Source organism: Poecilia mexicana, unplaced genomic scaffold (assembly GCF_051168715.1).
Source record: "Poecilia mexicana isolate PSO_F unplaced genomic scaffold, ASM5116871v1 scaffold_6, whole genome shotgun sequence".
Taxonomy (NCBI): Eukaryota; Metazoa; Chordata; class Actinopteri; order Cyprinodontiformes; family Poeciliidae; genus Poecilia; species Poecilia mexicana.
Window position 1 is genome coordinate 12,705,107 of NW_028263375.1, and position 12,482 is coordinate 12,717,588.

General features: G+C 37.8%; 1 protein-coding gene across 3 annotated transcripts in view; it reads right to left on the minus strand.

Annotated features, from left to right (window-relative positions):
• The window catches only part of scaper (S-phase cyclin A-associated protein in the ER), a 66,673-nt gene that overhangs the window by 40,794 nt on the left and 13,397 nt on the right, over positions 1–12,482 (minus strand). For all 3 annotated transcript variants that reach the window (XM_015004416.2, XM_015004417.2, XM_015004415.2), the window contains 12 exons: positions 11,156–11,509; positions 9,966–10,133; positions 9,803–9,866; positions 9,592–9,709; positions 8,801–8,912; positions 8,236–8,376; positions 7,963–8,118; positions 7,715–7,857; positions 7,357–7,438; positions 7,109–7,261; positions 4,742–4,849; positions 948–1,084 (listed from right to left, as the gene is read on the minus strand). In XM_015004416.2, the coding sequence (XP_014859902.2) occupies positions 948–1,084; positions 4,742–4,849; positions 7,109–7,261; positions 7,357–7,438; positions 7,715–7,857; positions 7,963–8,118; positions 8,236–8,376; positions 8,801–8,912; positions 9,592–9,709; positions 9,803–9,866; positions 9,966–10,133; positions 11,156–11,509 (1,736 nt within the window). The remainder of the gene's footprint in view (positions 1–947; positions 1,085–4,741; positions 4,850–7,108; positions 7,262–7,356; positions 7,439–7,714; positions 7,858–7,962; positions 8,119–8,235; positions 8,377–8,800; positions 8,913–9,591; positions 9,710–9,802; positions 9,867–9,965; positions 10,134–11,155; positions 11,510–12,482) is intronic.

Below are 12,482 nucleotides of genomic sequence, written 5' to 3' on the forward strand. Positions count from 1 at the left end.
CTATTTGTTGATTGCTATTGATTTACTTTGATGCATCATTTAAAAATCAATAACGCAGAAGAAGAAGAAAAAAAAAAGATAGACATGGTCATACCGCCTTTAACATACATCTTATACACAAAAGGAGACTTCAGATTTGGCGGTGCTATGGTAGCAATTTGGAGAAGAGCTCTTTACAGAGTGAAGAAGGGGACCTATGGATCGATCTGCAGCTTTGCTCCCCAATCACAGAAAGTGGCCATAAATTCACCTCATCAGTGCCATCTTGTAGACAGCAAGGATGCAAATATAATCCGCTTTCTGTCTCCTTGTCACACACACACACATATATACCGTGTTTCCCCGAAAGTAAGACAGTGTCTTACTTTCTTTTTATCCCCAAAAGCCCCACTATGTCTTACTTTCGGGGTATGTCTTATATTGGAAAAAAATTGTCGAATTTTTTGTTTTAACCATAAAATTAACGGCAGTGACAAGTGCAGGGGACGGAGCGGTGACGTATGGAGAGGGGGACGGCGCAGGCGTGGGCAGGAGGCGGCGTTCATTTGGATCAGACGGAGGCGGCAGACGCGGCGACGTATGGAGAGGGGGACGGTGCGGACGTGGGCAGGAGGCGGCGCGCAGCTAGATGAGAGGTGTTTCCCCGAAAAGTAAGACATATGTCTTACTTTCGGGGTACGGCTTATATTAGCCGACCCCCCTGAAACTCCCGATACGTCTTACAATCGGGGGTGTCTTACTATCGGGGAAACACGGTATATATATATATATATATATATATATATATATATATATATATATATATATATATATATATATATATATATATATATATATATATAAAGTTCTGGCTCAGGTTTATTTCGAGTGTCTGTGAGAAGATAAGGGTCAAGCGGGACAAAAAAAAAATGTTGGACAGAATTAGAGGAAAAAGAGGATGTTGTTACCTGGAGTTCATTCTGGCACGAAGCTTCTTTGCTTTCTTCCTCGCTTTCTGGCGCTCTTCAACATCCTTCACACTCTCAGAGGAAACGGAGCTGTCTGTCAGTATGTCCACAATATACTTCTTTAAGGAGAGATGCTCCTAAAAAAAATAATGGAAAAAGGTATGTAGCATATATGCAGCTGGAAAATTATTGTTAGAAAATGTAATCAATTGTGGAAGATATATATATATATATATAAACTGAAACACCAGCTTAATTTTCTGGATGTCTAAACTACTCAGTCAAATGTTCCTTCTGGGTTGTAAACACCTAATATATTAAACATAATTATTGTCAAACCTAAAACAACTTAGGTTGAAACGTTATTGCACAATACACACAAAGACGCCCACAAAAGAACCAGCTATTGATCATAATTGGACACATTTTAGCTTGATGAGTGCCAACTGGTGACAGGTAGGTAAGAAATTCAAAATAACTTTTTTTTTCCCATATCAGTGAACACACCATACCGATTAACAGCTAGAGAATTAAAAAAAAGAAGGAAGAAATGGCTCAAAATCTTGTAGTTTTCGTGTAAATACACAACTGCTCACAAATGTATAAAAAGCTATACACTGTGTGCCACCAGGACGAGTGATTACATCTAACCCTCCATTGTCTTTATATCTACAAGCCCACCCATAAACATGCAAGCCCCCCCCAGAGGTGTTGCCTTCTGTCTGGGCACTGTCAAATGATTCTGATGTTTCCACCAGCAGACGGGGGAATGTAACTCCATTTGGACACCATGATGCATGTGCAAGAAACCAATTACCCAATTATCCTGTCATCTAGCACCCCAGAGAATAGGATGGCCATCAGATAAAGGGTTTCTTTTCAGTAGTGGAGCTAACCTGTGTGTGGGATACCATAGCCTTTGGTCAAGTGTTGTCTCTGCACCTGCTGTTTGAATGGAGGCTGTCACTGAGAGGGGTAATAAAAACCTCAATTGTGCAAAAGCAAATTAGTTCCACAAAAGTGCAGACTGAATCCAAACTTAACCTATAGAAAGTGAAATGGTCTTTTCCATAAGAAAAAAAAGGCATGGATTACATTTTGAAAACAAAACTTAAAGCCTAAAAAGATTTACTCTGCTAATTTATATTTAGATAGATTAAATATCCATCTACAAAAATACCCAACAAGAATTAGGTATTATTGTTATACCTAATTAAATCAGAAAACTTATGACAAATTATAGCACGTCTTATTTTCAAGAAATTAAATTTCCATGTGACAAAGTTTGTTGTGCTGTTTAGAGTATTTTGCTGTAGGATTTAAAAGAACAAGTCATTCATTACATTTAAAGACTATTAGGTTATATAGAACGCATATACATTTCTATATTCCTTATATGCATGTACCTTTCCCCTATTATCACTGATACTGCAGGTCAGTCATGACTCATGACCAAAGCTGTCTTGTGACTGGGAAGTAGCTGATCTGTAATACCTCTGAGAGGCACCAGCCACTTACCTAATGGAAGCATTTTAGTCATCCAAACCAAAACATCATGGATTACATTAAATCTCAACAGCTAGATCAAACGCTGCTGGAATATCAGTGGACAACACTGAGACATGAACTACAAATTCTTGGCAAGTTTAGCAGTTAAGAGTTTCAGCCTTGATGACAGACAGCCGTCTACCACAGAACCACAGAAACAAAGCACCAAAGACACTGACCCAAGGGCGCAGCTCCAGCACAATATCACAGATTGGCTCTGATGGCAGAAATGTGATATAGCGCTGGAAACGTCTGTCGCTCCTCCTGACAACCTGGCCAGTCACACAACTAAAAAGGAAGCTTTTTACAAATGTATATTTTACAGGATGTGTTTATCTGTTCACTGGTGCTTTAGTCCAATACAAAACCCTTTTGATCGACATCTCCATCTGCGTGTCATGTTGGTCTTAAGGTAAAGCTATCCTTCTACTATAGATCAAATTACCACAACCATATTGGTTTTAGTGTTTCAGAGGAAAATAACATCAAGCACCACATTTTAGTTACTCAGCTTTGTATAGTAGCATATTAGGTATATTAATACACGTTTCAAACAAAAAGTGTAATTATTTATATAGACGACAAAATTTTTATTGGGCAGATTGAATATATATATATATATATGTATATATTTTCTCCAATCAATATTCTGATTGTAAATTGCTTTAAAATATAGTCAGCATTAGACTGCACTGAAAGGCCAAACCCCTCTGCTGGTTGTGTGTTTCAATCTTTACAAAAAACAAATAATATTTTATTAGCAAAACATTCTTTATCTGAAGTGATTAATAAATAAGCTCCCCAAATCATAGGAGAATTAAGACCAACATGGTCTTAATTTATATCTGAGAGCACTACCTCATATGCAGCTAAAACAAGTTTGTATTGTTTCAAGGGTATTGCTCTCTATTTTTCAGTAAAATAAGTCTGGAACAGTGAGAGAGTCTAGTGGCCTTATAACACCTGACAATGTCAGTAGTAAAAAATATATATATATATATTATATATATATATTGGTATGTCACAAATAGGGAAACATAACACTAATTTATTTAGTTACTTAAAATAAAAAATGCATTATTTTTTATTATTAGTAGTAATAGTAGTAGTGGATGTATTATTAGTTGTAACAGTGACAATGGATGTAGCAGAAGTAGAAGATCTATTAGTAGTAGCATTGGATGTATTATACTTTTTTAGTGCTTGTTATCTTTGCCTTTGTAGAATTGGTATGGCCAGTCCAATTTGCTGCCTGGTCCAAATAATGTAGTAATTCAATTATGTCAAATGGAAATAATTTGTTAAAACAGGTGAACAAAAGCTAGATTTCCCACTTGTGTAGAACAAATCTATTTTCAAGGCAACTAGACCCACCATACATTTGTCAAAGCTGCAAGACAGGTCACAAGATCAGATTTTTCAATGTAATCTGATCAAGGCAATAATCACATTTTAAACTTTACCCAAAAGTTTTGAGTAAAAAACATAAATAAAACAAAAATGTAAGCGTGTGCCAATTTTGACAATAGCTGCATAGTTCCAGAGTTGTGCTAAAGTATTTCACTGAAACAACAGATCAGTACGAACAGCAACTAAAAACGGTGAGTTTAATTTGAATATTCTACAATTTTTATTAAAAAACTACATTTACACTTTTTAGAAAAACAGTGACAATGTTATAAAATAGAGCAAGTAAATCTACATGTATGCTCCTAATGACTTAAGAGGGAAGTAAAAATGCATTAAGTGCCTAAAAATAGTGAGATAAGAGGAAATAATTATTATAATGCCGAGAGCAAAAAGTCAGAGGTATTGATTGTTCTGTGTTAAAAGGTAAAATAAAAGGAGCAGGAAGACCAAAGGGGCTGCTTCTAGCACCAACAGTTGTCAGCCACACAATGAGCTTTACTGAAAAGCCAATCTCATATTGCAGCCTGACAGAGTGCCTTGCAATAAGAAGCTGCTTTCCCACAGAAAGCCACTCTATGACAAAAAAAAGGGCCTAGGGACAACAGGGTAACATCAAACCTTCACTGAAGCCTAACTATGTACATTTCTAACCTCACAAAGCAAGCAACAGTGCTATGACAGAATATAATAGGATCCATAAACGATCACATTGCATACGTCAAAAGGACAACTGCTGTTTCACTTTGTCTATTTACAAAACACAAGCGGCAGCAGGGCACTAGTCTCCGACACAATGAAGGGATGTTTGTTCCCAGCAGCGTGTTGGTGATACGCACCACTTCCTCATCAGAGAGTTCCCGGCCTTGGATGCTGCTACTGTCTCGCACGGCCTGCTGGTGCTTCTTGCCCTTGGTGTGGCTGAACAGGTGCACCTCTGAGGTGATCTGCAAAAGCAAACATAGTGGTCATAGGTCAGTGCAATGGGCACAATGGAGGCAAGAACAAGAAAGGGTTTTATCCTGGTGACACAATACATCACACAGATGAGCACAATGGGCCGATCTATGGCTGCCAAACCTCAGTTTAGAGAATAAATTGCACAAAACATGCTGCACTAACTCCAGCTTAAGGAAGGTTGTGTTTGTCGCTAATTTACCTGCACAGGATAAATAGTGCCTGGCAAAATTATTCATACTTCCTCAATTATTTCACATTTTTGTTTCTACCATAGATTTATTAGAATTAGGATTTTATGTAAAAACACCAAGACAAAGCTGCACATACTTGTAAAGATGGAGAAAAACGATCCATGTTTTTCAGCTTTTCTTTTTTTTTAACAAATACAAATCTAAAAAATATATATTGTACCTACAGTTAAATACAAAATTATTCATACTCTGTTTAGGGCTGGAGGTTTATGACTGGCAAAAATATGAATGTTTTGGAGTGGCCCAACTGAAGTCCAGCCTAAACTAATCACAGCTACTCATATAAAATGTGAATATTTTGAGGGAGCTAAAGATCAACATAATTCTAAGAAAGCGGTCAAGTCTCAATGACTTCAGCTCCTCATAAAGATACATTGTCAAAATATCAGTGGAAACATTAAAAAATGATCAGCAAATGAATTTAAAATATTTAACTTCTAAAAATGAATATTTTCAGGATTAACTAAATTGGAGTCGATACTTTTTAGAAACACTTTTCACTGGATATTCTGTAAAATGTCTCCAATGGCTTTGAACTTCTAGAAATTGAATTTTTTGCTCATTCCTCTGAGTTTAATTGGGTGGTTTTGCCACAGATTCTGTATATTGCAGTACTGGAACTACTACTTACACATACTAATCATGTTCTATGTTGTGTTGGTTTAATACATAAAACCCCTAATAAATACATGGAAGTTTGCACATTGTGTAACTTGAAAGCACAAAGGTTCAAAGGGTGTGAACATTTTTTCAAGGAGGTCTTACTGTAGAGCTTGTCTGATAAATTGCTACGCAAAGAAGCGGTAGTGAAAGCGGCAATAGTTTTTAATCATTTTCTGCAAACCGGCCATTTGAGGTGGTTTGTGTTTAATGTCATTAAACAAAGTGCTCGCTGCTGACCCAGCCGTGATCTCTGGTGTCAGATGTCAGCCCAAGGTCAGTTAACATTTTAACAAGATTCCCTATTTTGCCCTTGACCCTTCTCTTTATCTGATGCCGGTTGGAAGTGCCAAGGTGTCCCACCCTTGTCATAATGGCAGCCAGTTAATCAAAGATAAATGTGTGCTTGTGTAATTTACTGCCAGATGCTTCAAAGAAAAAAAAAAAAAAAGAATATAGTAATTTATACATCAGTTTAATAAATGCTGTTAAATCAACATTTAAATGAGCACTCTTTAAAAATCCTTTAAATAACCTTCAAGTCAGCATTTTCCCTACGGAGACTGCCAAATATTGCATCAAAGTTGCTTCAAATTACCAAAGGCCAAAAAAGGATACATTACTCTCTTTTCCTGTTTTTATAATTAAACAGACCAACATCAAATAATGATTCAGGACGGCAAATCCTATTATCATTATCAATTTTACTTAACAGTGTGTGTCTAAATGCAATATTAATCATATACACAACATTTCCACCATGTGATTCTCAGCCTTGAAATAACCCCAACAGAGTTGTGCTAAATAGTGTGTGGCTGAAAGGGAAAAATATTTAATATCTGGCGAATCAGCATCTACCTTGAATGACAAGTCAGAGGATTTCACAGATGACCAGTTTCCTCCATCTTCCATTGTCCAGCGTGTTTCATTCGTCTTAGCCATATTGCTCGGCTCTTTTCTGCCGTTTCCTATTGTTCATCAGCAGCTATCAATTTATTCTTTGTAGATAATCAGTTCTAAACATTGCGGTGGTTGATATGATATTTATCATGATCTGGTTGGCATCATGCTAATGCCGCTCTTGGTAAATGTTCCTAAGAATTATTTTATGTAAATTGTTAATGACGTTTGGCATTTGTCACATGTTTGAGTCTGATTCAGAGTTAGCTGCCGACACATTTAAAGTTACAGAACAGATATTCCGCTTTTAGCTAATTTGACCCTTCATATTATTTTGCTGTATTGAGAATTTTTATGTTAATGTGGAATTTCCATTTGAATGTTTGAGCAAAATGATACACAAGACAACACAACAAGCTCTGAAACATTACATACCACAACCCCACAAAGTGAGCATTGTTTCTTGCGCTCGTAAGGTGTCAGTTTAGGGGCGTAGTCTGTGTTCGCATGTCGACCACTGCTGAGCTCAGCAGCTTTCTCTTTCCTTTGCTCTATTTGCTCCATATGCCTTCGGCTGCTCTCGTCATGCTGGGAGAAATCCAAAAACAATGAAAACAATTTAGGTTTATTGGGAAAGAGGATATTCCTGGAGCATGTCTGCAAAAACAGCAACATGTGCACACCTTCATTTGAATTTTCTTCTGAAGCTCCTCCATGGCCTCTTGTTGGGCGGCACTAAGAGCAGCCAGACGCTCCTCTCGGTCTCTTTAGATTGAAAAATATGTAGTTAAATGTAAATGCTCACATTATGTTGTCCAATAATATAACAGATAATTGACAAATGCTTTACATCTATTTGCTGATTTTTAGTAAGAGATTAAAGTAGTCATACTCTGACCTTTTTCACATTTTAGTACATAGTTGAAGTAGACATTCTTGTATAATGGAAAAAAGTAATTCATAATTTCATCAAAACAGGACTGAATTTGTCCTAAAACAATGTTAAAAACACCCAAATTTAATAAATGTCAGAGCACAAACCTGGCCCTTTCCCTTGCTGCATCCTCCCTGGCTTTCTCTTTCTCTTGCCTCTGCTGCTCGATGCGAGCCTCCTGCTCCTTCCTCTTCGTCAGCAGCTCCTCCACTCTTGCCTGCCGCTCTGCTTCTAAGACCCGCTTGCGTTCCTACAAGAGTAAAAGAAAAATAACTAAATGTAGATATAGCTAACTGTCTGATTGGCAAATTAAAAATACAAACAGACCAAAACGTGAAATAAATAAAAACCCAACCTGAACTGCCTCATCTCTAGCCTGCTTCTCTTCCTGTCTTCTCTGCCTCTCTTCCTGCAGCTCATTAAGGCGTTGTTCATACTCATTTAACTTGGCCAGGGCGTCGTGCCTCTTATTCTGGGCTTCCAGAGTGTTGATGAAAGCTATTTCATTCACCTGATGTTGCAAACAGAAAATGGTAAGAGCACACAACATAAACAAAGTGATGTGGATTCAAACTTAAATTTTGGAAAGGACACATTGTTAGAATTTTTCAGGAATTCCCTTCTCTACCTTGGCCTCTTCTTCCTGAGCTTTTTTCACAATGGCCTGGAGTTGCAGCTCTCTCTTGAACTCGGCGTGCAAAAGTTTTTCTTCCATCATCTTCCGACGCTGGTCCAACAACTGCTCTTTCCATTTTCGCACATCCTTCTCCTGCAGAAAGTGAAGAGTGATCAGTTGGTGAGGTGAGACTAGAGGAATGCATAATAGATTCATAAAGACTAAACAGCGATATCCCCTCTGCCCTCATTTACTGCCTTGACTTGGGTGTCCTTGTGGGGATTAATAAGAATAAACACCACTTTATGAATTTATGTGGTTAACCCGATTTATTCTATGACTTTTTCATTTTGCTATGGCTTGGAGAATGAAAACAAACTTCATGAAAGGCTGTAGATTTTGGCAAGAGATCTCATGTCTGGCTGCGGCCAGCTGGCCTATATGTGACAGGAGAGAATTTTAATATTTAGTGATTCTAGGAGGCAGTGTGTTGAAAGACATGCTCGTTGTGAGCCAGTGTGAGCACAGCCTGAATAAAGTTTCTTTAGTAACCAAGCCATCAGGCCAGCTGACTTACTCTCTCCATGAGCTTCTGCAACTTGAGCGTCTTTTCCTCACGGAGTTTGTCCCTCAGCTGCTGTGCCTTCAGTTGTTTCTCCTCGTGTTTCTTCTTTGACTCTGCAATTGTTCTGTAAAAAAAAATTATGGAAATAAATCATTCAGTAACCTGCCTTAAAATGGTGGGAGGTTGCAAAAATGATAAGGGATTAAAAAAAAAGTTATTTAAGAACATGATGTCAAATACTGGAGGGGAAAGGGAAGTTTGACATATCAAAAAAATTCCTCCATATGGAATTTTTACAGACAGCTACAGAACCAATGAAACTAGACCTTAAATATTGCAGCAATTACTCTTTAAAAAGATCACTTAATCGCCCTTTATGTTATCTACAGTCACTGCAGAAAGTATTGACTGTAGATAACCTATGTAAGGAGGTTCACCTCCATGTTCACCTTTGTAAGGAGAATGCTTGAAAATTAAACTGATGGCTTGACCTGCTTTCTGATTACTTTGGTCAATACTTTTCTGAAAAACTGAGGGCAATGAAACTTCATCTTTTAACAGGAGTAAAAATGTACAAATAAACATGATAATTACACGTTTTGGTACAGAATTCCACTCATTTGAACCTAATACAAATTGACCATTCAGACAGGAATTTGAACAGCCAAATTGCTTCTCAAACGTTAAGTAGTTACATCTGATCAGTTCTGTTTGAAACAGAAGGGCAGAACAAAACAAGATTGCGGGAAAACACTTTATTAGACCAAACAGAGGAAAATCTGCATAAAAGAAAAATATTTTACCTTTTGCGTGATGGAGAGGACAATTTCTCATGCATATGGATTCCATGTCCAGGAGGGCGGGCCGGCTCTTCCTCTACCATATCCCCCCAAGAGGTACTCTGACGCCAAGATTCTCGAGCTACAAAAAGGGAAACCAAGTCAAATATACTGACCACTGTCACTCTTAGATAAAATAAAAAAAATAATGTCATTTAGACGTTACATTCCATACCATCAAATTCAGCCAACATATCGCTCCAATCGATGTTGCCTCCATAAACCCCACAACTGTTAGCCTTTGGTGGAAAGTTGTATTTAATCAATTAATTTACAAAAGACCTCAGACACTGACCAAAGATGGTGAAGTTAAACAAATAAAGCATGAGTAATCTTACAGTAAAATCACTTTCATTGTCAGTCTCCAGATCGTTATTCTCTGCCTGAATCTCTCTGGTCAGCTGCTCTTCCTCAGCGATAGCGCTGGCTATGGCCTCCTCATTGGCCTTCTCCAGCCGGTCCGCCAGCTCCTCTTTCTTAGCCAGGACCTCGGCCATCGACTGAGGCTGCGCACATCCACCAGTTCAATTAGACAAACAGATTAACCACTTTAAAAATGTTACATGGTTCAAACTTAAAGTCTTAATGCTGGGTAAATAGACTACAAAAAATATTTCACTTACACAAAAAAAATAAAATAAAGATATCTGGGAATAAATAAAACCTTTAAAATATATATATAAACTCTTCTATAGATTAACGCGTATGATTGGTTTCATGTTTCGTTTCATTCCAAGTATCTTTGAGGACTAAACATGCAACAGTTTAAGGATAATACACTGAAAGTGATTTAACTCTTCTTATTATACCAGGTAAAGGATTTTTTAAAATCAGTTAAAGGTTCTGCTATGACTTTTATGAGCGTGCATCAAGAATCAAAATACCACTTCAATCCAATCACAGTTTATACCACACAACCACCACAACTATTACAAGTGGGGAAGCATCCAAAAGTCATGCAGGGCACATTAACAGTGAGGGTGAAGAGATGGTGGAAGGAGGCAACTTAAATCTTAATTTAAGGATTGGAGTGTTAAAAAAACATAGATAACACAACTCTAGGGAAGCAAAAGTTTCAAACCATCTTAAGTGGAAAAAAGCATAATTTATTCTGGAGTTTCTTAGGGCCGGTTTGGGATTTTTTAATTTTATATTAAATAAATTAGTCTCACGATGACCTAAAAGACACTACACTTGTCTTTTAACACCAATTGCATTATAATTGCATACAATTTGGAGCGGAATCTCATGTACCAAAAAAAACATGCAAACATTTACTTGAAGTTGAGAGATTCATTTTAGCCAACAGTCTTGAAATGCTTTCTATAATACATAAGCCATCTAGTCACAGCTATTTTTACCAATGAATGCTGCTATCCCAACACTAAACAGAGCTACGGGGTCCTGTCTGCACATTTTGGTCAGAAGGTTTCTTGAGACCGACTTTGTTTAGGCGATAAAGAACCCTAGGGGATCTCTGCCCTCTCAGCCATCCCCTCCCTCTGCTCCTCCATCTCTCAGCACTCACAGTAGAAAGCTCTGTGGGGTCCAGCACACTCTCCAGTTTCACCGCTGCCATGGGAGCCTCGGCCCGTCCTGGAGCAGATGTTGTCATGCCCTGTGACGCGCCCCCCTCAGCTCCAGCGTCCCCAGAGGCCAACATACTACTGAGCCCATTCGTCTGGTGCAGGTCGACGGATGCTGTAATGGTCTGAGCACAGACTGGGATTGACATAGTAAAAGAGTCTGTTGGTGGGACTGGGGCTTTGGACTGGGGGCACTCTGAGGCCTGGAATGGGACAAGTGATGCTACGGGGGGAGGCACGTCTTCACAGGGTGCGTCGACACAGTGCTCTGAGTGTTGCATAGGCTCTGCTGGGGGCTGCACCAACAGTCACACAAACACACGCAAACTGAATTAAAGACATGCATTTTTTTTCATCCAGTTCATTATGATGATGTAAAACTAAAACAAATAAATTGTAATCAACCACATACAAGAAAGCAAAACCATGCAGGGAGGCTGAACTAACATGCTTTTAGACATGGGCCAGTCATTACTGTGAAGATATCCTGAGGTTCTATAATGTTCTTAAACATTACGTCACAATGTTTCTTGAGTTTGAAGCAACTTTGGCAAAGTGCTGATTTGATCGGATTTTTCTATAGTTGACCAAAAAAAGCTTCATTTGCTGACACTAAAAAAAATATATATTTCAGTTATTTGGAAATATTTTCAGCCATTTTTAAAAAAAGAAAAAGCAAAAGCACTTTGTGTTAAATACATCTGCATGAAAAATGTCCTGCAAATAAAGTTTATTTAAATGATGAGTCTATGTATCAAAAATAATAAATACAGGAATACAGTGTTCCTTCAGTAGAAGCTGAAGGAACACTCCTCATCGTTTTTATAAAGGCAATGGTTTTTAAAACTGATATACGATCTACGAGTGGCATGTCGACTGCAGGCATTAACTGGGAAGATAACCTGACTAACCAGCTAATATCGTGCAATTCAATAAAAAAGCAGAATGAACAGCCTCTCAAAAAACACATTTCAACTGCCCAGGTCGAAAACCTCTGCATCGTACCAGATTCTAAATAAACTTACACAAACCACATTAACAACTTAACAAAACCATTGTCTCTCTCAGTCCAACGCAATAGTTTATGTACTCACTTCTATAATATGTAGAACTAATTGTTATATTAACTAGATCTTTAATTAAAAAAACCCAGTAACAGCTATGAAATTGTCTTTTATTACGACCTTTACCTGTTCAAACAAATGTCCTTCAGTTTTTAGTCAGTCAATTATCACTTGTGTTTTGCAATATTATTTGTTTCATTAAGCA